This window comes from Pagrus major, chromosome 21 (genome assembly GCF_040436345.1).
Source record: "Pagrus major chromosome 21, Pma_NU_1.0".
In the NCBI taxonomy this organism is placed as follows: Eukaryota; Metazoa; Chordata; class Actinopteri; order Spariformes; family Sparidae; genus Pagrus; species Pagrus major.
In genome coordinates this window covers 14,743,663-14,771,297 of record NC_133235.1, presented here as the reverse complement: position 1 = coordinate 14,771,297, position 27,635 = coordinate 14,743,663, and the positions used below count along the sequence as shown (strand labels likewise).

The window sequence follows — 27,635 nt, the reverse complement described above, 5'->3', positions numbered from 1 at the left end:
AGGAAAAATATGTATTTTTGATTTGGGGGTGTACTGTCCCTTTAAAATAATCTAACCCTAATCTTTAAAGTGATTATTGTGACGTCTTTAAAACTAAATATAAAGTCCATCTTCCAGCAGCACGCTGGATCGTGGTCGAGATCCTCTGTGGCTGTGTCGGTGCTCTCTGTCTCTGTCACTTCCTCTCCTCTCTCTCTCCCCCCTCTGACTCCCTCCGTCCTCTCTTCTCTTCCCCCTCTCCTCCTCCTCTCCCCCTGCTCTCTCAAACTGCCTCCTCGCACTCTCGATCCTGCTCCCTCGTTTCTCATCTCCTCTCTCCCTGTGCTCATCTGATCCTCTCCTGTGGTGACTCCTCTCCGACTCAGATCCCTTTCTGCTGTGCCCCCGATCTCTCTCCTGATGCTCCCTCCTCTGTGAAGTCTCGTGACTTCGATGCGAATCTTTCCTCAAGTGATCTTCCCTTTTTGATTCTCTTCCTTCCTTGCTCTCTCTACTTTTTGCCATCTCAGCCCTCCAGTCCCTCACTCCTCTCTCCTCCTCTCTCCGGCTGCCTCTGTCCTTGTCTGTTTCTTTAGTTTCGTGTATGCTTCCTCTCTCACTCCTGTGATCTTTCTCACTCCTGCTGCTATGCCTCCTCGTACTCCCACTTTCCACCTCTTTCTCTTTAGTTATCCCTCTTTCATCCTCTCTGCTGCTCTTACTCCTTTCAGAATATACCTTTTCAACCCGTTCCTGTTTTGAATCGCCCGATCTGATCTTAATTTCCTCGGGTTCTTTTCCAGCCTTATTTTTCTCTTTTTCCTTCTCAACTGCCTTTTTATTTGGAACATTTTCTTCTTTTGCCGCATCTCTCTTGCTCTCATACTTTTCTTTTCCAGCTGTAATTCGGTTCTCAGTCTCTTTGTCTTTCTTCTTTCCTTTCAGAGATTGTTCTTTTAAAACCTCCTCTTTGGCTTCTTTGACGGTCTCATTTTTCTGCTCTTCTTCCTCATCAGAGATCTTCTTACTTTCCTTCTTTCCTTCTTTCTTAGCATCCTTTTCCACCTCTTCTTTCTCCTTCATGCTCTTCTCCTCCTTCTTCTCCTTACTTTTCAAATTTTCCTTCTCTATCTCTTTACTCTTCTGCTGCTCCTCTGCCTTCTTGTCCAGTTTCTCCTCCAGGAGGTCCAGCTCCTGCTCCAGCTCAGCCAGCTTCTTCGGATCTGACTCAAATTCGTCGTCAACTTCCACCTCCACCTCCTCAATCTCCTCGTACTCCTCCACCTCGATGCCGTCCATGGTCTTCTGCAGCTGCGTCTTCACCTTGTTCAGCTCCAGGAGGCCATCTTGAAGTTCTTTACATACGTCCCTGATCTTGGTGGCAAACTTTGTTTTGGCGCCTTTGCGGAGCTCATGGGAGTCTTTGGCGAGGAAGAAAACGTCCAGAGCGAGGAAGAGGGCCGACATGACCCCTGTGGTAACGCTGATGGCCTGGGCAGCTTTGGCGGCGCCACCTGCAGCGCCTAAAATCTGCACAGTGCTGATGAGCTTGTCGGTGTTGATCATCAGGGCTTTTCCTGCGCGACCGCCCTCCTTCATCACATGCTTGAGGTTGTGGTTCAGAGCCTTCTTGGCAGCACTCTCAGAGTACTTTTCAAAGTCCCACTCCTGCAGGGTGTCCATACCCGCCTACAGGACGCACAGAGACAGAAAGGGACCGTAAGAACTGTGACACACATGAGATATCTTATCAAAACATCCATTTTCAGGGACTCTGCTGAGGTGTAACATAATGTAATGAGATTTGTGACTCATCTGAAAAGCCTGTGCAAGCTTTATCTACATTTCCTCACCTGTACAAACTCCAAACACTCCCTGATGTCTTTGATCTCCTCCTGGTAGCCCTGGATCATCTTCTCCAGCTTCTTACGGTCCATGCTGGAGTGAACCGTATCTGTGATGTTGGCTGTCGCTGAGGTGATGCTGCCCGCTGTGGCCACGCTGATCCCCACTGCCGTGACGATAATAGAGGCACCGAAAGTGAAAGGTGCCAGAATGAGGCCTGTGATTGTCGCCACGCTGCCAGCGACGCTGGCCACCCCTCCACCCACAGCAGCCTTCACTGTTTTCTTGTGAAACTCATCTGCAGCGTCGGCCAGAGCCACAAGCTCCAGGATGCGTTTCTGTAGGGACGCCCCCCGCTTGTTGAAGAGACGTACGAACAGACGGGCTGCCATGTAGACACGATCGGCTGCCTGCTCCATCGCCCTGCAGAGACAGATGTGAAGAGATGGTGTGTCTGTTACGTTTAAAGTTAGATGCTTGTAGGTCTAAAAATTACCAAATTTTTTTACATGTGCACACAGTAAAACATGGGCTCCTGAAATATTTACATTAATCATTTGAGCACAAACACAAATACTACCTAACTAACTAAAAATAGGGTTTCTGCACAAGTCGAAATTAAAAGTTAAATTAAGTTTTTGTTAAAAATCTATTTTTATTTTTACCGATTAGACCTTCGACTGCAACTCCATGAGAAGGATTTACAGTAACAGCCTCCTGTCGCAACAATCCTGCTTTAGTCTCTCAACAGCCAGCAATTAAAATACAATAATATTTTACAACATTACTGCCTGCAGCAAGCAAGAGAAAATATCAAAATATAAAAAAGTTTTAGTGAATAAGATGTAAGACTTTTAAATGCCTTCTAAAGCCTTTTTGGAGGAAACTGATTTCAATGCTTTTTAAGACTTAAAACAAGAACCATAAAAATATTCCTCAAAATATTAAAACAACATCTTCTGTGTAAATCGGAAAGAAAAGGTGTTTAAGAAAATAAACTATGCTTACGTTTCCTCATCATCCCCCTGGGAATTAGATGTCTCATTCCACTCCGCCCAACCTGGAAACCAGCAGAAGCCGTAACAGAATTAATATTAAATGTGCTGATTTTTGTGTGTGAATAAACAAATTAACAAATTAAAGGTGAACACAAACATACAAACCTTTTACAGTGTTCCACCAATCCATCAAGTCATCATTCTCCTGAAAACAGACAACTTTGTCAAATAAAAGTCAGCCTAAAGTATGTTGATGTTTTTGTTTTATATCGAAGTCTAAACACAAAACAGGCCAGAACTAAAATGCAACAATATATCATTTTTTCTCTTGGTGTGGACCAAATGAATCCGAACTACAGGTGTCGAAAGTGCCCCCAGACAACACACCTCTTCAGCTTCCAGAGGCTTGTCTGCACTGGGGAAAGATGCCATCTCCACAGGCTGAACCACCACTGAGCTCTCCTGGAAAACAAACACAACAACACAACTTTATGACACTAAATTCACTTTAAAGGGTCAATATGTATAACTACTGTTTCCTCTGTATTCCTGTTAGCATCACAGGTGAAAGTCTGTTCAGTGATCACTAACTACATGCTAAATGCTAACTTATGACCACTTCACAGGCTGCAGATGTCTAGTGGTGACAAAAAAAACAAACATATTTAACATTTTCATTGTGTCAGTTATGGTTTAAAGATATGAAACTGAACAGAATTTCATATTTACTTCTATTTGCTCATTACAAGTGTGTTTCAGACTTTCTTGTTCCAGTTTTATTTATTTAGTTAATTTTTTCACGTGAGAGATTTTATTTTCTCAACCAAAGAATGACTCTCCATTTTCATCTTATTTCACGACTACATGATGAAATGCATAATTCTTCTGTTTTTTTACTTTCATTTGTGTTGTTTTTATCTGCTGTTGATTATTTCTTTTCTGTGAAGCACACTGTAACTCTGTTTAGAAAAGTTTATTATTATTATTATTATAATTGTGATAAATGGATAAACCACAAATTGTCACGTCTAACAACATAGAAACAAGACCATATTAAATGTATGTAAATGTATGTTGGAGTCTTGATTGAACTTTTGTTAGCCTCACTAAAATGTTATATATATATATATATATACACATATATACATATATACATATATGTATACACACTTAATAATATCATCATGTTTACCTGTGCTGGGTTTAGATCCTGCAGCTCAACAGCCTCCTCAATAAGAGGCATCTTCTCTGAACTCTGTAGATTAAAAAAGAATAATTAATCTCATTAACTCAGCAAAAAAAAAAAAATAATAAAGTCAGTAAATAAAGTGAGGAAATATGAATTAAAAAGAGGACAAGATATTTGTAGAGAATGTGGGTGCCTGTAAAAATGACCCAGGATGATTTCTAATCACCTTTTCAACTGATCCTTATAACTTATGCAAGTTAATAAAAAACAGTCCTGTTAAAGAACCTGTTAGTAAACTTTATTTTAGGCTTTTTACCAGCCTTTCAATCAATCAAATATTTTTAAAAAATGGGACATGGGACTTGATATTAGTTTCCCTGTGGTGATGCAGCAGCAGTGAGTAAGTGAGTAACTCAGGAACAACTAGAAGAAATCAGTACATACCTGAGATGTCAGATTAAGTTTGGGTATTTTGGGAGGAGTTTTCCTGACTCGGAATGACGTAACCTGAGAAACCAAACAAGAAAGGAGGGATTTAACAACGAGAAAAGAAAAGAAAAAAACCCCTCAAACTCTGTCACAGTTTGCAATAAACATGTCTCTGGATGTTTCAGTGAATGAATGACAACAACTCACCCGTCTCTTTTTCTTGATGGTTCTCCTGCGTCTCAGCCCGCCTCCTTCTGGAGCCTCCGTGTCCGCACTTTCCTGCAAATTTAGACAAAAATGGGCAGCAGAGAGGATTGTTTAGCAACTGCTTAGACATATGATAGGGATTTATAGGGATCAACTAACTTTCTCACAATGCTCAAATCAAATCCCTAAATGTGTTTTCATTTGCCTCACTGACAATCTTAAATCTTAAATGTACAGATTGGCAATAAATCTACATCAAAAACCTACTTTTTTCTAGGTAACCTCAAATATAATTACTGTTACCAGTACTACTTGCACTAAATACTATTGATTGTACAAATCAGAAATAATGATATACATACCTGATGTTCAATTGTTTTGGGCGTTCTTCTAAAGATTCCGGCAAACCCTCCTTTTTTCTCCTTTCAAAAAACAAAACAAGGAGCATTAATTTAAGTATTTTAAATGTGAAAATAAACTGATACAGTCAAGCAGAATAATATTCTCACCTTCGTGGCACCTGAAGCTTCTAAAAGATTAACGGTACTGCCCGACAATTCAGGAAGGTCATCCTTTAAAATAAAATTAATAGACGGAACAAAACAAGAATTTTGTCATAAATTATTATCACTGAAACTTTTCGGTGTGGTTGTTGGGCAACTGCTCTCACAATAATTTATGAATAAATCCAAAGTCTTAAGCTCTCAAATGGTTTTTATTTAATGTTCTTTCCTCTCCAGAAGCTGAGAAATAAAGCTTTTAGTGAACATTGACATTTCTGTCAAGTTTTTCAGAAATCCTTCAGGTTTTAGGAGGTGTTTTCAAACAATGCCTTAGGTTTAAGAATGCTTTTTTAATGGGCACCCTCGGGCTCAATGGGTTAAAATAAACACAACAAGTTGCCGAGTGCATCCACAGACTTTGAGTATCTCTCACCTCAGCAGATTCTGCGAGGCTGTCGCAGCTGCCGGACAGTTCCTTAGAGGCACTGAGGGGATCCTGGAAAAAAGAAAGGAACCTCTGTTTGAACTTGCTGAAGGTTATTTTCGAACAATCTTAGCACAAAAAGTTAAATGAGAGCTCCCACAGAAAACTAAATCAGGAGTAATCATACACACAACCGCAAAAAAAAAAAAAAAAAAGTGTTGGTCACCTCTGTAGTGATCGATCGAGGAGCTGGTTTCGGAGACTTTTTGAAGATCCCTGCCAGTCCTCCACTCTTCTCCTGAAATATATGAAACATTCAAACGTTAATAGTCGATAATCAGCAGTAGAACAGAAAAAAACAGGCTGAGATTGTGATTGTTGGACCACATTTTTACCTTTGATGTGGTTGCTTCTAAGAGATTTTCACAACTGCCAGATAATTTATTATCCTCATCCCAGTTTAACTCCTGCACAGAAAATAAAACATTAAAAAGAGATGAACACAAATAAATGTTTTACATTAAAGGATCATTTACTGCACCTCATCCGTTGTAGCCCCCTCTGTTGGTTTCTGAGTCTTCTTAAACATGCCACTAAAAATACTTTTCTCCTGAAAACAGATAGAGTAAGTGGCGGTAAAGACTACATCAGGTTTATTTGTAATGTGTCACAGTAAAATAAAAAACAGCAGTTTCTATAGTGCAGAAGTTCCTTTTGAATTTCTCAACACAGTACCTTAGTGTTGTTGGTTTCTGACAGACTGTCATTACTTGCTGTCAGCTCCTTCTGATCGTCTTTGTCCTGACAAAAGAGAAATTCACAGTATACAAATAAGGACAATGGTGATGAGTGATCCTAACAGTGTAACTGGTCACACACACTCACTTCTCCAGCTGCCTCATCTCCAGACGCTTTGGGTGTTTTCTTACGAAGTCCACTGAACAGCCCACCTTTCTCCTGATGAATAAAAACACATGTATGTTAAGTTGTTGACCAAGGTTAAAAGTTTAACTCTGGACATTTAGTTTATAAACTTCTCTTTATCAGCTCGTGACTAGTGCAAAATTAGGCTTGAAAGACTAAACAGATGTGTGTTTACGGTTTGACCAGGAACCTCCGATCACACTTTACAACACTGCCAACTATGTTTCAAAGCATGCAGTCAAATTATTTTCTATTATTGTGTCTTCCCTTCAGGGAGACACTGGGTTCATTTCATTGAATCATGAAAAATAAGTTGTAATGTATTGAAACATGCCATAGATTCTGTAGGTAACTATTATCTGTTTATTGGTGCCTTAACTGTAGGAAAGCTGCTAGTGTGATACTGTGCTCACAGGGTTGACACTGACCTCATCAAATAAGTTGTCGATGCTGGCTGATCTTTTAAAGATGCCGGCCAGGCCTCCTTTTTTCTCCTAAAACACAGATTTTTGTTATTTCTCTCAAATGAAAATATTCAGAAATAAAAGTAAAACTACAGAGACTCCGAGACACAAAAAAAACAGAGAAAAGAGTTTTTTTAAATAACTGAAGTACCTTTGGGGCGTCAGACAGATTCTCACAGCTACCAGACAGCTGACTTTCACTGTTCACCTCCAGCTCCTGAATTCAAACCAGAAAACAGTTTATATCAACATCAACTCCATCCTCCATAACAGGAAATTTATTTAATCAATTGGATCACATCACGGCACCTTCTCTGCTGCAGTGCCCTCTGCTGGTTTCTGTGGCTTCTTAAACAAGTTGCTAAAAATATTTTTCTCCTGAAAAATAATCTGGTGTCAGTGAACGAAGAAGACATTTCATCTGCATGTTTTTGTCGCATTATGCTGCTCACCTTAGTGGTGTTATTCTCAGACAGATCGTCGTTGCTGGCAGACAACTCTTTCTGAGCCTCTGCGTCCTGAAACAGAGAAACAGATGTTTAATGAAACAGTTGAAATTTTGTTGAAGCTAAGAGATTAATGGCACTTCCAGCAAACACTAGCTCACCAGTGACTCAGTCTTTTCTCCAGATGCTTTGGGAGTCTTTTTGTTGAGGCCTCTGAACAAACCTCCACCTTTCTCCTGATGAAACAGACAAAAGATAGAACAAAGGCTTCACGATGAGCTGAGAGAGTTTGAAGTATTTACAACTCAAACTCATTACTCATCTTGGACTTTAACTCACTGACCTGTTTGCCCTCTGATAAATTCTCATTGCTGGCTGAGAGCTCTTTGTCAGCAGACTCGTCCTGTAAAAAGCCATCAAAGGTTATAAAAGTTAATGTTACCTGGGAATACTAAATCATTTCAATCTTTACATTGATAAAAAGGTTGCAGTAATTTGAGTGGCACCTATCATTTCACAGAATGTTTCTTTGTGAAAACGTTGTTGACTATTAAATTATACAGTTTCTACAAGAATGAATGCGTAACAAAAATATTAAATCAACATCTGTGCATGGTTTTGCATTATCATACACAATGAGGGGATACATGTGCCGGATTTTCAGTGAAGTGGTTCATGTGAACATAGAGAAGATGTTATAAAATGTTAAGAAATCTTTTAAAAGAAATACTGGATCTGTGCCAAAAACTTATTTTTTCCCCTAATTTTCCACCAAATTTGAACAGAAATCGGTCAAAACGTTTTCAGACATCCTGCTAACTAACAGGTAATGATGCTTTACAACTTACAACATTATCAGAAAACTGAAATATGAAGATAACGAGCTGCATTTCATTTAAACAATTAAAACAATAATGTAGTGAATGAGAGTTTTACCTCTTCAGGCTGAGCAGCTTCTGCAGGTTTGGGGGCTTTCTTGAACATTCCAGCAAATATTCCTCCTTTTTCCTGAAACATATTCAGACAGTGAGGGCTTCTCTCTTACAGTTATTCAGGACTGGTTTCTAAATGATGTATAAAGAAGAACTCACCTTGGTGTTGTTCTCGGACAGAGCTTCGGTGCTTCCTGAGAGCTCATCATCTGGTGATTGGTTTTCCTGAGAAAATATTGAATCAATCAGAGCCTGTGACACACTACAGACAATTTACATGTCATCAGTAACAGTGAGGGGGAACCGAGCACTTCTACTGCTCTTTTACAGCCAACACCGCAGATTTAAGGGAAGTATCATAGCGTATGTGACACTTGAGTCGGTCTTGACTACAAGTTTTAAAATAAAAAAAATCTGGGATGTGTGGAAGTGGGCTACTGAGGTCTGAAAATCTCTCATCTTTCTCTCTTCTTAAGATTAGCGGCTCGTGGCTACATTAGATGCTACTAGCATAACACACCTGGATCTCTGACCAAACCGTCAGAGTTCAAGTAAAATTTTGGATAATGTACGTGTTAGATTTAGACAAGGAAGAAGAAAATGTGGAATAAAAAAGACAACAGCTCTGATTCTTGTACATAATTTTTGATCTTTTTCTTTTAACTGTCTATCAGTCCAACAAAATTACAGCAGCAGCAACAGAGTCCTCCTATAAAGCATTTCACAGGTGAAAAGAATTACATTAATTCCAGATCTGGATGGCTTGCTACCTAGGCCAAACAATTTCCTGGAAGAAACCTTATATTCACTACAAATAAGTTTTTCATGTTGTTTCCGGGATTCAAACGAGCAGCCTTCAAGTCACAAGTCTACTCGGATGTCATTTTGGCAATATGCAGCTTGAAAAGTGAACAAGTGAATTACTGTTTAAGAATTTTAAAGGGAATGCTTAAATGCTTACAGAAAAACAAAGAAGCCACTTCTTACCTCTTCAGTGGGAGGACTGTCTGCAAGTCTGGACGACTTCTTGAATATTCCACTGAACGCACCTCCTTTCTCCTGAAACACAGTGGAAGTACTTATAGAACATAAATACATCACATCACATACAACTACAATCAAAAAGAAATCAGAAGAATCAGAAGAAAATATATATATATATATATATATATATATATATATATATATATATATATATATATATATATATATATATACATACACGTGTATGTAAACTGTAAAGAAGAAAAGAACAGGAAAATAATGTAGATTGGATATTTTGTTTAAAGCTGTTTTTTAGGAGCTCATGTACACTTTGGTCACACTACATTACAGCTATTTTTATGTATATTATGTATATATAATGTCAGGAAATACTGAAAATGTCTGTCCTGAAGCCTAAGATGATGCCACATCTAATTGCTTGTTTCGTCTCAAAACAGTCCAAAAACCTAAATCCTCAGTTTTTGTTATGTAAGATAAAGAAAAGCACCACATTCTCAATGGTGAAGCTGAAACCTGAGAATTTTTTGCCTTTTCAATTGAAAAATAACTGAAATAATTTAACAACTAAACATTTAAATGACACAAACTAATCGAAGCAGTTGCAGAATAATTTCCAGTTGACTAATCGTTTCAGCTCTAGTCATAAGTCAAGCTGTCACAAACAACAAGATAATTCCCAAGAAAAATGTCAGCCTCTCTTTTGTTCTCAGCGCTTCATTTTTCCATCGTTCACATTGTTCAACCCCAGGTTACATTTCAGGAGATCTGCACAAAAACACTATTATCGTATTTGTTAATGGAAACTGGAACAATATATCATACTCAATTTCTTCATATATCACCTTTCAAATAAAGTGACAAAGAGGCTGTTTTATAGAGTGTTATTGAGTGTTATTATAACAAAAACTGACCTTGGCGTTGGCGGTCTCGGACAGACTGTCATTGCTGGCTGAAAGATCTTTCTGTGCCGAAAGATTCTCCTGAAACAAGAATTTAAACTGTCAGAAACAGAAAGTAGCTCTGCAGGAAAGAGTTACAAAAGAAAAATGTGTAGAAAAATGTGTAAAATTTCAATTCAACTTCTACATTTATTACAATATTTGAGCCCATTGGCAAACATACTTAGCTGTGCTCCATTTATTTATTTATTTTTAAACATAGCAGCAAAGATGGGTGATTAAATGGAGTGCAAGCAGCAAATGAGGTGGTAGGACTGACGTTGAACCACCATCAGCTGATAATCAAACAGGGATTTGGCGCCCCCCACAGTTTCTGAGTGCAACACCACTGTCTTAAATACAAATCCCAGGTCTGTGACAATTTGTCAGACATGATGTAGGTGCTGTTTTGGAAGATGGTACACAAAATGCTACAGAAGATACTAGGATATGATGTCCCTATGAGCTGCATGCTACTGTATCTATATAATTTGAGGAAGGAGAATGTACTGACTTAAAACAATGTTAATAGTAGTAGAAGTAAAAAAGCTATAACAAGAAAATGGGGTAGAGCATATCCCCCTACCCTGGCACAATGGAGAGAGACAAAAGAGGAAATGTATATAATGGAAAAGCTAACACATCGATTGAGACTACAGGAAACACAGCTGGAGGAGAGGTGGGGTGACGAAATGGGCAGTACTCAGCACCCAGGACAGTGACTACGACTATGGAAAGGACAGCTGGGTCAATGGACGACCTTCTGAAGATGGATGGAACTCCCAAACACTGTATGGTTCTGCTTTTTGTTTGTTAATGTTATTTTTGTGCATGTAACATTGAAAACACCAATAGACATAAATAAAACATGTATGTAATGCTGTGATCCCACCCTCTCACTTAAGTTACAGTGCAGAAACAAGTGATAGAGGGGTGGAGTGGCTGAGACAGAGACACCATTCACCCTATTACAAGACACTGTGGCATCAACATGATTTTCTGTTGTTTTAAGGTAAAAAAAGTTACATAATGTTGCTTTAAAGCCTGTTTGGTCTCATGGATTGTGCTGTTGGATGGAGTGAAAACCACGCCTGACAAACTATCATCGTGTTGGTTGGAGTAGATGTTGTTTACATTCTGTTCAGAGTGTCTACGTGAAAGCAAAACACTTAGGTTGAGGAGGCGTACCTCTACGGTCGTTTTTGGAGTCTTTTTGAGGAGTCCGCTGAACAAACCGCCTTTCTCCTACAGAGAGCAGAAAACATGTTAAATCAAACTGATGATTTCTTTTTTAATTCCAGATTTAGGAACCTCATCGTCCACCTACAGAGCTGCAGATATTTTTCTCACACTAGCCTTGCTGATCATGTTAGTCATGGTGACTCATGGAGTTTCTGTGGGTGTATTGGGAGGATCTGTCACAGTCACTTCTATCATGAAGACTCACCTTGTTCTCCAGCAGGTTGTCAGTGCTGGCAGAGAGCTCACTGTGTAACGTCTCTGCTCCCTAAACACAACAAAAATGTTACTCAACCTGTTTGAACATGAATATTGACTGCAGGAAACCAGTGACTGACACAAAACAGGTTAAAGCAGGAGTCTACAGCTCATTCGATTCAAGGCTTCGAAAGCAGCAGTGGAATGTAGTTTAACAATGTATTTAAAAAACCTCTTGGCTCAGCAATCACAATGCTGAAAAAAGCCGTTTTTCTTATGAAATGTTGACAGAAGTGCTACAAACATATGATGATGACATTAGGTATATAAAAGTTTTACCTCCTTCAGTCGGGGGGCCTCTGACAGTTTGGGAGATTTCTTGAACATCCCACTGAAAACACTTCCTCCTCCTTTCTCCTGAAACATAAAGACAAATAAGAACTCATTTTCAAAACCTTTTCTTTGTTTGAGTTTGTACTGGAGACTGAGAAGAAGTATGTGAAGTTACATAATTATAAGTAAAGTTTGTATAATTCAAAAATTATCTTGTGGTGAGGTTTGGGACAGAAAAGGGGAAGGTTTATGTATTTTTTTCTTCACTTCACACTTCAAACTAGCTCAGTTTGCTTTCCTTTACTTTGTCAAATGCTAATTCCACTCCTTACTGGTGTCAGGTAAATAACATTCACTTAAGTACTGTACTTAAAAAGGTGCACTATGAAGTTTTGGGGAAGAAATTTTAATCAGAAGAGAAAGATCTTCATTGACTGATTTTTGTATGCCTTAATAAACAAACTCTTTGTTTTCATGACTGAATAAACTGAATAATCAAACTGACCTTAAAAGGACAACACAACTTCATACTGTTTTACTTTATATGTGGCGGACCCTGCCACCTTTCTAGCTTCAAACAGTGTTCTCGGGACCTTATTTTCCTCTGAGAACAGCTTGTTTATTCAGTCATAGACAAAATAAATATTTCTGAGGTTGTATTAGTAACTCCTTAATATTGTAAATAGTACAATTCTGAGTGTGTATTCTTCTCTAAAACTACATAATGCCCCTTTAAGTACAATTTAGAGGTAGTTGTATATTATTTGAGTATTTCCATGTTAAGCTACTTTATACTTGGATTACTTCTGGTTTCCTCAGAGCAGCAATTACCAACAACACAGGACAAAACATGAGTTTATTCATTCATTTAGTCTATAATAGACTAAATAGAAATGGTGCAGACAGAATTGGTGCCAGGCTACCAGCCTGACTGGATCACCAGTCATTGTGGGTTCCTTACTTTAGTGGTGTTGTTCTCATTAGTCTCATTACTGTCTGATGGGTCCGTCTGCAGCGACTGTTTATCCTGAAACAAAGACAAAAAACAAAACAACGTCTCAGTTGTTTGATCAATGAACAAGAATCCACCCAGTGATCAGTTTTACTTTGTTTGCTCTCTTATCTTTTTATGTACTCTCTTACATTTTCTCTTTTTTTGTGAAAAACAAGGCAGTCTGAAACACATTTTCAGTGATCATTAGAGCATCTAAAATGTGTGCAAAAACATTTCTACCTGCCCAGGTGTTCCCTCTCCTGGAAGCTTGGGAGACTTTCGGAGAATCCCACTGAAAATGCCTCCTTTCTCCTGGTGACATCAGACAGATTAATTCACACCATCAGTGACTGTTACATAATCATAATAATGATGATGCTGCAGTTATAATCCAGTCACTTCACAGCTGAGTACTCCTGAGCTCACCTTTGTGTTTTCAGACAGATTATCATTACTGCCTGACAGATTATCATGTAGAGACTGTTGGTCCTAAAAGACAAAATGAACTGGTTCAATGTGATCATCAGGCCACTGGATTTAACTAATGATTTGACCTTTCTGACTTAGTTTAAATAGTTTTCAGCGGCATCACCTCATCAGTTTGAGCAGCCTCTGCTGGTTTCGGAGACTTCTTGAACATCCCGCTGAATATTCCTCCTTTTTCCTGAAACAAAAAAAAGCACAGGCTCAGTCATGGACTATCTATTTGGGTGAAACTCAGGTCAGTGAGGGGCCTTTCTGCATGATGAACTGCTAATCTGTGTGTACACTGTAATCAAAGATAACTTTATCTCCACTGTGACACAGAGCTGCTCACCTTGTTGCTGTTGTTTTCAGACAGACTGTCGCTGCTGGCAGACAACTCACTTTTAACACTCAAATTGTCCTGAAAAAAAAAATGAAGTGAAAAAACACACAAAAAAAATAATAAAAGGCATCAACAGATCTTCATTTTGTATTTTAAGAATGAGGAAGCCATTCTTGTCACTCACCTGTGCAGGTGCCTCATCTGCTGTTTTATTGTGTTTCTTAAGGATGCCAGAGAATAAGCCTCCCTTTTCCTGTGAACAATGTTCAAACAGTAATGATGAATGCTTTTGTTTTTTTCTAAATTTGCATTTGTGATAACACAAATAAAGATACAACAAAACAGATCTCAGAAATAAATGCATTAAGTCCTGTAAAACCTAAATTTCTCAGAATGTCTGATTAAATCAACCGTTTTCTACATGTCTACAGTGGCACCCACATTACTGCATCCACGCCTGACTTTTATGTAAACACACAAACTTTAAAAGTATTTGGCAACACAGGAAACTATCTGACTTTGTTGTTTTACTGGGAATCCATGTAAGGAGGAGGTCACACTGTCTTCATGGGCTAACTGACAGAAGAAACTTACTAAAGAAGTAAGATCCATGAGGATTGTTTGATAAAATTACCATAGAAGGTGGAGGAAATCTGCCCTGCACTGAAATCACAAAGCTCACAGTAACACTGGGGGCTTTGATAAATCTTTTAGACACTTCTGTGTGGTTTAAATAGCTGTCTGGTGAAATTAAGCTTCACTAGCAAGGCAGACGAAAAACAAAAGTCTCGTAAAAAAGGTGGTGGTTATGTCATTTGGTGTCAGAGACTGCGCAGTAGTGATAGGACAGTGGAGCATGGTATTGAGATCCCTCTCATACACCCACCTGATTAAGGCCGGAGATATACTTGCTTAGAACATGTTTGCGTAGACAACAGGCTGAATTGTTAACGTAGATGGTCACATAAGTGCCTACATACAATGTGTGTTACTGGAGGATACAACTACAGCGCACACGTTTGCTTGTTGTCCCATTGTTGTCCCTGCTGTTGACGTGCTTACTGACTCCTGACCATGTCACGTCCCCATACTGGACCTACACTCTGCATCTTGCATAGGCGTAATGTTAAATTTCTGAGGACGTGCACAACCGACGCTCCTGTTAAAAGCAAGTACATCTTTGGCCTAAGTGGCAAGCGGGGCTCTGCTGTCACATGGCATCATATGCCATTTTTACGTATCAAATAATAAATTACAACCAAACTTATCAGAACCACCTACCTAAAATGACAGAAGTTATCTTTGGACAAATGTTACTTGATATGTACTTTGAATAGTTAGTTTTGTTCATGCCCCATTTGATAAATTTGAGGGGGAGGGGTTCCTACACTGCAGCCAGCCACCAGGAAGCAATTAAAGACATTTTGCTTAACAGTTGGGGGGGCTGTCACATCATCAGTGGGAGCCAATACAGTGAATGGTGGGGACTGATACATTTGATAAAATCAAAGTGTATCTGGTCCATGAGATGGGCGAGTGATCTACATCAAGAACACTTCAGAAACTTAAGGCCAATAAAATGAGACCTACTTGGGATTGTTCGGAACTCTTCTCATCTGCTTCTTCTGTATCTTCAGGACCGCTGTCTGCTTTGCTGACCTGGCAAACAGCAAAACAATGAGTAAGAGGCAACAAGAGGCTGACAGTGAAAGTTAACGTTCAGAAAAGGAGCAGAAGAGTAATTGTTACCGTCACTGCAGGAGACGATGATTTCTCTTTGGGAGTTTTCCGAAACATTCCAGCGATCAGACCTCCTATGTCCTGAAAGAAAGGTTGAGAAAAAAATCAGATGTTTACCCATCTAATGACAAGGTGCGATTATGTTTACCTTACTGAAATTGCACTGTTGAGCAATTGAGCACTTTGAAAATATATGTAAATATGAAATGAATGTTACTATGTGGCTTCCCTAGTGTCGTTTGTGCATAAAAGGAAGTGTACTTTTACAATAATCAGATTTCCAAAAGAATACATTTCCACTTTGTTGTTCCTCTGTCACTTCTGATTTGTTTTAAAAAAGCAGAACTAGCGTGTTAACATGAGAGAAGACAGTCAGACGCTGTTGTTAATCTCTTACCTCTTTGGGTTTTGCATTCTTCTCCTGCTTGTTTTTTTCTGCGGGTTGTTCCTTTTCGGAGGCTGCTTCCTCTGCGCTCGGGTCTGGACTCGGCTCTCTGCTGGCCTTCGAGAAGAATCAATAATTTTCAGCACAATATGATCATCCTGAACTTTTTCAATCAATACAACCAGACAAGAGAAGACAATAACAATCAAATTAGATGCTTAAAATTTCATTAAGATCGTCTGATTCCTTCCGGTCAGCTCATCATTGTTCATTTACTGCTGCTTCATAAATACAATAGGTTGAATTTCAAGTGGGACATAAAATGTGTCAAAAGTCCTTAAAGGTTAAGATAACTTTGCTGATAAACAGGAACAATAGGTGATTGAACCAGTCTGGGAAACCAAATTAAATTGAGACATGAATACTTGACCCATAACCTCACACGTGTCACTTTGTCAAGCTATGAAACTGTAGGTTTGAACCATTAACAGTGGCATAAACGTTTTCTGTTTTTTGGGGGGCAATATATGCCTTTATTCGAGAGTCAAGGGCAGACAACAAAGGTCTAAGGCTGGTCGTAAACCCAGGACGTTTCAGTTCACGGTCAGCGCCGAAACTGCAAAGTCACCAGGGGAAACACATAGTCATATGATCTTGTTGAGATCACTATCTATTCCTAGTAGTGGACCAGGAAGTAAATACTAAAAATACAAACAAAATTCTTGAATGGCTTCAGCACATTACACAACTTTCTGCCTTGTAGTTGGGAGTCTTACAGTTGTTGTGGTTTTCACACTACGTGACTGATCAGCAACAGGAGGATCATACATTATACATTACAGTACAAGATCATACAAGTGACACAGGAATGATGCTATCCAAATAGTCCAGGTGTGTGTGCTGAGATGCAACAAAAAAAAACAGGGAGAAAAAAAAAAGAATATGGGTGAGAGGATGGATTATGTTGTACGGCCAGCAACGATTATTTCTGCACTGAAAAGGTGAAACTGCCTGTTCATACTGTGGTTCAGTGCGGATTCACGGTTACACATACTGAAACACTTGTGTGTGTGTATTCTGATCAAAACTATAGGCTATTATTGTGCTTTCTCCATACATAGATATGCCTGATTATACTGTGTTCAGAGATCTACTCTGGACCCGTTTGCGACTCAGCCAGGTTATTTAGCCTGCTAGATATCCAGCAGACGTCAGCGACAGGCCGGCAAGCTGTCCCTGAGCTCCCGGATCACATTTTTAAACAGTTCACACATGTCAACCATCGTCAACGGACACACATGCCAATCTGCCCCTGATCTGGGGCTTTTTGTCAGCAAGCTCCAAAAACATTTGGGGATAGCAAGATCTGTGCTAAAATCCTGTAATGTTAACTTGGCTTAAGACGTGAAAATTTAGATGTAAAACTGTTTGTTTTTTCTAAAAAAAAGACCAATTGCATTTTGTCAAAGGGATGAGCTCAAAGCAGTCTGACAAATTAAAGTGCAGAATGATGAAGGTCTGTAGCCACAAATAAAAGATTAACTCATTCTCAAAGATTCATGCAGGCAGTCTGAGACTGCATCTTTGTAACCACAAACACCAAGGTAAAATGAAAACCTTCACCATCGACACCACCACCACACAAGAAATAGTATTTCCATGTAAAAATACAGTCTGTAAAATACTGCAGCCACCACCAGCAGAAAACACCAAACCAGACGGTGCTTCATACCTTTGGTGACGACTTGAATTGCAACCCTTTCATTACTCCCTTCAGACCGCCCTGTTAGATCATAGTCACATGTCACAAACCAACTGATGACATCAACAGTGGAAAACACACACACACACACACACACACACACACACACACACACACACACACACACACACACACACACACACACATAAACACACACAACTGTCTTGCATTACTAGTGAAGACATTCAATGACATAATGTATTGCCTAGCCCCTTACCCTAACTGTCAGAACTAAATGTCTAACCCAAACCTAAACTTGATTCTAACCTTAACCTTAAAACTTTCCAACAGCCCTTTGAAGTCGTGAGAACCGGCCAAAATGCCAGACAAAGTTCGTCTACAGAAAGATACAAAGACAAGCACACACACCGGTTTGCTGCCAGAAGCCTGTTTGGCTGGAACATCATCAGCTTTTTCCTCTTTGTCAGAGTCGTCGAACACATAACTCTGAGGAAGAAAGAAAGATAAACACTCAATAACTACTGATTCAAGACCTGGATTATCAAAAATATTCAGCTTTATACACAGTTACTACGGTTTTCCCATGACATATGTTTATGCTTAGTGCCTTTTTTTTTTTTTTTTCTTTAATCTGATGAGTTACAACACTGACTCATTCTAACGGATTCTGATACACACCTACGCTTTGTCTAAATACACACCCATAGTTCATTTGTGTACACACCCACACACCCGTTTGCCACCAGGAACCTGTTAAGCTGAGGCAGTTTAATTAACTCAAAGGTGTTCGGATGTAAGAAAAGGTGGAGTCAAAGCCACAACACAGCTCTGCTCAACAATGTCATGAGCATAGAAATAAACACATAATAATTAAATGTCTAGTGCAGAGAAGAGCTGCAAGTGCATCACTTACAGTGAACGTAGGTGTTTTTTCTTTTCGGCTCCGCTGAAACATCCCAGTCAGGACCGTCTGATTACTCTGCAACAAAGCACACGTACATGAAGATGAAGACAGTGTATATACAGCATCCCCACACATATACTTTACTTTGGCTGAACACCCAGGTATATTAATGGCCGCCCAAGTATATTTGGCAACCCATTTTAGCCTTTTATTCTTTTTTTTTTTCCATCGGTGAAAATGCCAGATGGATTAACCACCGGACAGTCTGCCCTCGCTCCTTTTTCCTGTCTACTGTCAAACATGCTCTGAAGACAGAGAGAGAAACGTTCTCTGTTATAACATCCCTCCTTTAACGCACTGATTGTGACGCAACCTCTCCAATTTAATGCAGGCCAATGCAGTTGTTAGGTACAAACTTTTGTTTATTGGCTACATCATTAACAACAAGCTTCCTCCACATGCAGTTCACCTGCTGTTATAACAACAGAATCAGTTTTTTGGGCGACTTTATAAAAATTACTGCTGATGAAGGAAGCAGATTACACTGCTGGGAGAGAAAACGGAAAGGAGAGAGAAACAAGCATTAATGTGGACATCTAAAGCAGGTTAAGCCTTAAAGTGATTCTGAGGATAGCTGATTTTTATATCAAAGACGCTAGCAAAACAAACAGAAATGTCAGACAGGTCGGACCACTGTGTTTTAATATATCTTTAAATGCTACAGTTACAACTGAAAATGACAACAGAAAAACACAAGTTTGCTCATATCACATATCTCCACAATGCAAATCAACTGCCAGTTGTCTACCTGGAAGTGACTGCTGTTGTTGGCATGATGGCACGATTATTTGTCTATACTGAATTAGGTCAGAGCTGAAAGTTATTATCTCCCAAAGAAATACCTGTTTGATGAAGTCTGCTTCGTCTTTGGGAACTTCTGATTGGTCATTTCCTCTGGAGCTCTGATGAGGAAGAGGAAGAACGTGAAAAAAACAAGTGAGGAGGAACAAGATATAATTGCGTGTGTGTATGTGTGTGTGTGTGTGTGTGTGTGTGTGTGTGTGTGTGTGTGTGTGTGGGTGTACCTGTGTGTCCTCAGCCTGTACCCTCCTGCGCTGGCTGTACCTGGTTGTGGCCATCATTTCCTGCACACACACACACAGAAAAAGCCCAGGAGGGAACAAAAACAACAGATATTATGAACAGGAACAGAAACATGAAGCCTTGTGTAGCTTTGTTTGATTCTTTACTGTAAACTGTTCTCGCACATAACCACAGATTCTTCCTGATTCATTTTACAAACAGAAATCTTTGTTCTTTAATTTATTTTAGATAAAGTTTAGTGCATGGATGAGTTTCAGTATATATTGGAGTATTTGAGTGTACTGTACCTGGTCTGTTGGTCTGGGTGGAACCCCGGGAGTTTCAGACGGTTTCTCTTTTGTTTCCCTTTGTTTCAATTTTTCATTAACCTGATACACATGGGAAGAGGGGATCAAACACTTTTAAAATGGTATCAGACTATTTAGATGTATCCAGTGTATGAGGGCATCATAATATTATATTATATATTATATAATAGTATAAATATATGTATTTTCATATGTAAAGCCACATACTGAATCATCATACTGATGTTTAATGCATTGGTCTATCTTATAATAAAATAGTGTCAATCGTATCCTGGTGTGCACTGGGATATTGATTTTTATTTTTTTTTTTATCTACTGTGATTTGCCCTGTACTGGCTGCACCCAGAAGAGAAGCACTGCTGTGGACAGGGTTTCTCCCATTTGTATTTTGATAATCGATGAATCTGTTTGAGTAATTTTTAAAGAAAAATCATCATAATTCTCTGATTCCATCTTCTTAAAGGTATTTTCTTGTTTCTTTACTCCGCTATGACAGTAAACTGAATATCTCTGAGTTGTGAACAAAACAAGACATTTGAGGATGTTGTCTTGGATTTTGGGAAACACTGATTGACATTTTTCAGCATTTTTTGCATTTTATAGACTAAACAACTAATTGATTAATAAAGAAAGTAATCAACAGATTAATCGACAATCAAAATAATCTTTAGTTTCAGCCTCATCCCTGACTGGATCTGAACCAGAGGTATGATAGAAACCTGGTATCAGCCTTAAAGACATCACAACACCCAGTTTTTCAATTAAAAAAAGTGTCTAAAGCCTTTCTTTACTTGTCATCTCCTCCCCCTCTTTCAATTCTCTGTGTCTCCCTGTAATGCATGCTAGTAAAAAGTAAATAATGGCAATTAAAAAATCAGTGAGTACCTCTTTGTTTGTTGTTTCTGCTGTTTTCATCCGGTACTGTGTGTGACTCAGTTCCTGCACATGAAACACGAATCTGTCAAACAGTTGATTCTCTTTGTAAATCTTCTTAAATGGCCCATTCTCCTCATTTCCTTTTACACCTCTTGTAAAAGATATTATACATTCAAATAAAAAACACTGATAATGCTTTTGTTTTCTTTCAAGTCTTTTTCTTTACAGCTTTTAACAGTTATGATAAGTATCAATATGCAATATCTTTAAAAGTTACTATTTTATGTTGCCAGAATAAGTATTTGATTTAATATCCCAGAGTTTTCCTCCAGACATAGTGAAAAAAAAGCTCCCCACTGGAACACAGGCTATCTAATTGACTTAAGTTGTTCCAGATGTTTAAAGTGGAAACAGACCCCCACCCGCTCCAGGGTACCCTGCTGTGTACTGCGCTCACATTTCTGCATGAATGAAAGAAATTGTGAGAAATCTCAGCTTTAAAACTTCTTCATTTTGATTGGGCTATTTTTATATCGATTCACGTCCTATATAATACTCCCAATACATTTTATGTTGATTCTTTTGTTTGAGTTGGTCAAGAATTTTTAACATTACTTTTTAAAACAATTAAGGTTATCACCAGTTCTTGTTGTGCTTTGCTTGAAGCAAAACACTTTTCTATTGCCAGTTTAAGAAAGATCGGCCCACCACACCTGCTCAGTAGTAGTTAAACTATGGGATTCATAAAAAAAAAATTACATTACAGAGAAACACTGTTGGTCTCTAAATGATCAGTGGCATCGTCCAGGTTAGTGACAACTTACAGAGTCTGTCGGTCGTGGAGGCACCAGAGGAGTTGGTTTCTCCGGTCTCTCTGGGTCATTTCTTTTTACCTGTAAAGACAGTTTACTCAAGTGTGCTGCCTCGCTATAAAATCCTGAAGTCACACATAAAAACCTGCTCATGTCACTGTTGAAACACTTCAGCAAACAAGTAAACTCATGATCGACATGGTTACATTGCTAATCAAAGGTTTATCACAGTACCTCTGCAGGTTTTGGAGGAGGTTTAGGCTGTGAACAGAGAAGAAAACTGAGTGTGTTGTATGATATATAATACAGTAGGTTATATTTACATCTGTGGTTTATATGCAAAAATTAAATTACAATACTCAGACTGTGTTTTGAATTAGTTCAGTGTTTTGTGTTAGCTGTAGGTATTCTCACTGGCTTTGGTTTCTTTTTGACTTCTGCCTTCATCATACACGCCTCCATTCTGCCTGAAAGAGTGTCGAAAAGAGAGAAAACATGTAAACAGGACCAGTCACATGTTTGTGTTGTTTTGTGATTGTGAAGAGGAGTAAAAGAATCCATCTGTCCACAATCCATATGTCAAACTGGAATGGGCGTCCCCAGACAGCTTAACAACCATTCACGCCTGGGCTCACCTAGCCCTTGCAACCCACAAGAAGGCCGGTTGGGTCAACAACCCACAAGTCTCCCTAACCACTCTGAAACTCAGAGCTCACACGCGTCCTTAACAACTCCGTAAGGATGCTCTCACACAGAGTTTGAAAGCCTGCAACTCCCCTCCAGTGAGTTAGAACGTCTTCAAGAAACTGAAACAAGTCCAGAGGCCTACGATACAGCACCTAGATGTCTATTGTAATGACAACTGTACCAGATGGAAGTAAGAGACAAACAACTTTGTCTAACTTCCACTGTTCTTCACAGCATATCTTCTGACATGTCATAACAGGAGAAGCACAGGTGTATTTAATAACAATGCATTCAGCTTCAACCAGATGTTTACCACTTCAGTACTACATACTAACTGTATACGTACTATTTTGTAACTGTCTGTTTTGTTCGGTAAGTATATGAGAAGTCAATGTGGTTTAAAGTTTTGTGCAAACAGTTAGTAGTTTCTGAATTGACCATACAGTGTGACCATATAACCTCCAAGTCAAAATCTGGAACACTGACTTTACTGAAAGTTCTTATATAAACTGACTTGGTACAACAATACTGAATACTGAAAGCCAAACAAACATGGATGCCTCACATTAGCCAGAGTTTGTCACTCAATGAAATTAAACTATAACTTCATGGATATGGTGTTATATTATCAATCATACAACCATCTTGAATTGTCTGAGGATGTGAACGCTCACAAGTCTTGGACTGAGAGAATCTTTTCCATCTTCACCACCTATCTGATCGACATGAACGCAGCATAGCTTGTTTTTCATTTACATTTTCTTTCACAAGCTCTGTCCACCATTTTATTTGCAATGTTTGGCAGCCTCCTCTATTTCCTTTTGCATTTGCATTTTGGGACATGAGTACAATACTACAGTACAGTAAAATGATGTGCAATGATACACATCACTGCACTGTTTCCCACTCCGTAAAGCATGGGTGTCAACAACTTGATGTTCACTGTAGAGCTGAAATGATTAGCTGACTAAGCCTTTCACTTTTGATTTTAGACTGCAAGTGTGAGTTAGACAGAATTACCTACTTCAGTAGATCTGATCACTTACATTTAGATCATCTTGACTCTGACTCAAGAAAGCAAAGTGTTACCAACTAACTCTGTCAGTAATTTCTAAGTAATCTCCCTTTTCATCTGGAGCGAAAGATGCATTCAAAACCTTAACTTCAGGTAAAACCACCAGAGCTGAGAGCATTAGCTGATAAATCAGCAAAAAAACAAAGTAATTAGCAACAATTTTCACAATCATTTAAGCCTGTTTTTTGTTTTGTTTTTTACCCAGACTGCTGGGTATAATGCCCAAAACTCCAGCTGTTTCAAGCACAAGTAATCAGATGATTTTCCTGACCGTCTGTGACACTAAAATGAACCATTGGTTAGACAAAACAAGACATCTGGTTATGTCATTTCTCAGGCTTTGGGGAGTTTGATTTCATTATTTAACCTCAAAAATATGATAGTTGCAGCCTAGTCCAGTCCCCAGCATAATGTACTTGCAGTTCAGTTTTATAACTAGTCTGCATCATATTTCAACCTGCAAAACCTTTATGTTTAACTTAACTATTATATAAGCAGCAGCGTGCAATACAATGAATAATAATGGAATATATCTGAGGGCAAACATGGCCATTCTTAAGTTCCTCAAAACTGTAGAAGTACAACACTTAAATATAGTTTTACAGACTGAAATTAGTTCATAAATGTTCAGAAAAACAGTCTCTACAGCAGAAACAGTCCATTAAATTATATCAATATGTAACACAGGAAGAAATACACGTTACAGTTACAGTGGTCACTTACTGTATGAATCATTTGGAGAAGTAAAACACTACACATTTCCTTTAACTGTAGTCTGTTGTCTGAGCTCAGCTCTGAATATTAACATTAGCTTGCAGGCTAAACACTTTTAGCTGACGTTAGCTAACAACGTTAACAGCTTAACAGTTAAAAGCTGAAAATACACGAGCCGGTTAGACGGACAGTAAATCATAAATCATAAATTACAAGTGTCTAAAACTTTAGATTTAAATCACGCTGGTGTCAGACTTTCACCTACCGATGATTTGGAGACAACTTTGAACAAAATAACATGAGAACAGCAGCAGAGAGGCTCCTTCACGGTCACGACATTCCCAGGGGTTTAAAAACTTCACCACACCCGCACACAGCAACATCTGCACGCAGGAGGCGTTCACGAGCTCCTCCAAAGCTCAGAAATCACAGCTTTCGAGTCACAACCACTCTTACCACTCTAAGCGCTTATTTTCTTTCTTTCTTTCTTTCTTTCTTTCTTTCTTTCTTTCTTATTCCCACATAAACATAATTCATTTAAGTGGAGTCAAAAGTACAATATTTGCCTTCAAAGTATTGAGTGGAAGTTTAAAGTAGCCAAATTTGGAAATACTTTAGGAAAATACAAGTGCCTCAAAATTGTACATATGTACAGTAGTTGAGTAAATTTACTTAGTTACATTTCACTAGAGATAATGCATTTTATTTTATCTCACTGTGTATATCAGGTGATGTAATGTTACCAATTACATTTACTCAAGTACAATTGTGAGGTACTTCATCTTGTCCATCTTCTGCTACTTCATACTTCCACTCCACAACATTTTTGAAAATATTGCACTTTTGACTCCACTACATTCATGTGATAACTTTAACAAGCAAAAATAAAAGGAAACCAAGATTGCAATAATCAGAAAAATGCTGAAAATCTGATATGATAATTGATCGATACATAATAAACAGTATATAAAAACATGTAAATATTTTGACACTGAAGTACATTTAATATCAGATAAAGGCTGTTACTCAAGTACTATTTTTATGGGTGACTTTTACTTTGACTAAAGTAATATTTTAACATGATATCTTTACTTTTACTACTTTGTATTTTGTAATACCGTGAATATGGTTTCATTCTGGATAATTAACTAGATTAAATAAATAAAATAGAATAAAATAAACAAACAAAGCCACAATTAATATGGCCTTTAAAAAAACACTATAAAAAATTAACACATTATTATTTTTAATCAATAAAAAGACTTTGGAAATCAAACATCACATCGGGCATATTTTATTTATGTACATGTTTTATATTTATTTATTTTACGAGGTATGCTAAGCATGCTGAATAAAGTTATAACTTGTCTTATTCTACAAATTGATTACATTTTGGATGACAATACTGTTTTGAATTAAGGTCTTGCATGCAGTTTTTGTTGGGACAAATAAAAAGTGTTTACTTTTAGATAGTTTACTATTAGATTTGTGATATATTTGAGAAGTCAGGTGTATTTTCCAAAAGGAAAACAGAAGGTTTTAGAAAATATGTTTACTGCTCATCAGAGACAATAAGCAAAAACTTGTCAGTGTACTAAAACACAGATGTTGGCACAGTGTTAACATCCTGTTTCATCTGGAAATATGACAAACTAGATGTGCAAAAACAATGAAATACAAACAAACACAAAAAAAATGCAAAAATAGGCGTTAATGAGAAATAGATACACGCAATATAATTTATTTAGCCTACATAAATGCAAAACATCTCAACAACTCGTGACCACTCGCCCTGACTATCTAATGTCCTGTTTCTGAAGGGTGTTTACGTGCACGTTAAGTATCCAAATATTTCCGACACCACACAAAGGCAACATTAGTTACAGGTCGAACAAAGCATCTCAAACAAACACACCCTGGCAGCGCATGTGCCTCAAGCGCTCACAGTGAAATCATCTGTTGTATAACAAGACGACTTCCTGCGTCACTAAAGAGTTCAGGCATCACATTCCCATCTGATAACAGTGCCAAAGGTGAAAGACGGCATTAAAAGTCGAACATCTCACCTGGTTTTTGGAGAAGATGCGAGCTGTGAAACCCTTCCTGGATTTGTTGGCTGTGGATGACTCACCTGGGGGAGGGCGTGGTCAGTGTGAGGTCTACCTGTGTCTGTGGGAGGTAAAGAAACGCGTTTCCCCGCCGGTGAGAGTCTGACTCAGCAGTTTCACAAGTCAATTACATGTAAATAAAAACCCAAACATGATGAGGTGATCCCAAAATAGAAAAGATCAGGATGACACACTGAGAAATCGTAAGTGGAAAAACGTGTTCATTTTTGTGTTATTTCTCACATTTGATGTTTCATTAACTTTTTTTATTAATTCAACTGTTCAGTTATATTTTCTGAAAATATGATCTCTGTAAATAACTGTCAAACCAAGATAAACAAGATTTTAAAAAATTTGTCATTAATTTGACTCATAATTGGCTTTAAATCTAATATTTCTGTCTTTCTATCCCACAATTTTGACTTTTAATATGTCATAATTTAAATTTTTAACTCTTATGACGCCTTATCTGATCATTTCAACTTTATTTTCCATAATCATGACTTTTTATCTAATATTTTTGACTTTTCATCTCATGTTTTAAACTTTTGTCTAATGGCTTTGACTTTTTTATATCATAATTTAGACTTCTCTTAATTCTAATTTTTTAACAAATTTTTTCCCATAATTATGTCTTTTATCTAGCATTCTTGACTTTATTTCCATAATTGACACTTTTATCTCATATTTTTGTCTTTTTATCTCATAATTATGATTTACCATCAGGATTTTGTTTTTCGTTTAATCAAGACTATGTTTCAATAAGTTCTTTTCTTTAACTGGCAGAAATGGGCTTCCATAAACCAACAATAAAAGCAGGTAAGAGATTAGAGTGAGGTGAAATAGACCTTGAAACTTCCAATCAGAGAGATCAGTGAAACAATAAATGTTTTTGCCTGATGTTTAGTCATAGTTCTTTAAAATATTATGTTAAACAATATTGAAATCAGCCTTAAAAAAAGTGTAATTTACTCTAAAATGTAAATCATTCCTCAGATCATGAGCTCCCAAATTCACACAAAACAATACCAAAAGCATGAATTTGGTGTCCTCAAAAGGTACTATAGAAAAACATACTCTTTAACTGTGCTACTATTAGTAAAAACTCACTGTCTTGTAGGAAGTTAATTTTATTTAATTTTATGTGACTGCATGTTTAGATTGTTAATGTTTTTTTTGGTCTGAATCACTCAATCACTCCACTATGAAGGATTCTTTTGACAATACAGCTGCATGAATGATAAACAGGAACGCATTTCTGTAAAATTATTTGTGAATGAATCATTTTACAGTCGTTAGGATTTCCTACAGCAATAAATAGGTTTCATATTAACATTCACCTCC

At 38.0% G+C, this 27,635-nt stretch overlaps 1 protein-coding gene across 1 annotated transcript; it reads right to left on the bottom strand.

Moving 5' to 3' along the window:
- Positions 1-93: 93 nt before the first annotated feature.
- LOC141017030 (uncharacterized) lies at positions 94-26,291 on the bottom strand. Its single transcript, XM_073491650.1, has 49 exons — positions 26,250-26,291; positions 22,122-22,174; positions 21,942-21,968; positions 21,720-21,788; positions 20,905-20,958; positions 19,999-20,079; positions 19,693-19,752; positions 19,510-19,569; positions 18,617-18,682; positions 18,112-18,189; positions 17,713-17,763; positions 15,993-16,097; positions 15,605-15,676; positions 15,446-15,514; positions 14,040-14,108; positions 13,865-13,933; positions 13,640-13,711; positions 13,474-13,536; positions 13,288-13,359; positions 13,015-13,080; positions 12,060-12,137; positions 11,731-11,790; positions 11,472-11,528; positions 10,257-10,325; positions 9,328-9,399; positions 8,500-8,565; positions 8,345-8,416; positions 7,752-7,811; positions 7,570-7,644; positions 7,415-7,480; positions 7,272-7,340; positions 7,114-7,179; positions 6,927-6,992; positions 6,460-6,531; positions 6,310-6,375; positions 6,116-6,184; positions 5,970-6,041; positions 5,801-5,872; positions 5,584-5,646; positions 5,157-5,219; positions 5,010-5,069; positions 4,648-4,719; positions 4,456-4,518; positions 4,015-4,077; positions 3,210-3,284; positions 2,988-3,027; positions 2,833-2,884; positions 1,833-2,247; positions 94-1,668 (listed from the first exon to the last, which is right to left on the bottom strand). The coding sequence occupies exons 2-49, from the start codon at positions 22,167-22,169 to the stop codon at positions 94-96; spliced, it is 5,019 nt and encodes a 1,672-aa protein (XP_073347751.1). The 5' UTR covers positions 22,170-22,174; positions 26,250-26,291.
- Between the last annotated feature and the right edge of the window lie 1,344 nt (positions 26,292-27,635).

What these genes read in the sequence shown, in the direction of transcription:
- LOC141017030 (XM_073491650.1), bottom strand. Translation starts at nt 22,169, where the DNA reads ATGGAGGCGTGTATGATGAAGGCAGAAGTCAAAAAGAAACCAAAGCCA. An exon ending in CTCCAAAAACGACCGTAGAG is followed by an intron (nt 10,326 to 11,471) that starts GTACGCCTCCTC and finishes TTCTTGTTTCAG; the next exon opens with GAGAATCTTTCGGCACAGAA. An exon ending in CCATCAAGAAAAAGAGACGG is followed by an intron (nt 4,519 to 4,647) that starts GTGAGTTGTTGT and finishes TTGGTTTCTCAG; the next exon opens with GTTACGTCATTCCGAGTCAG.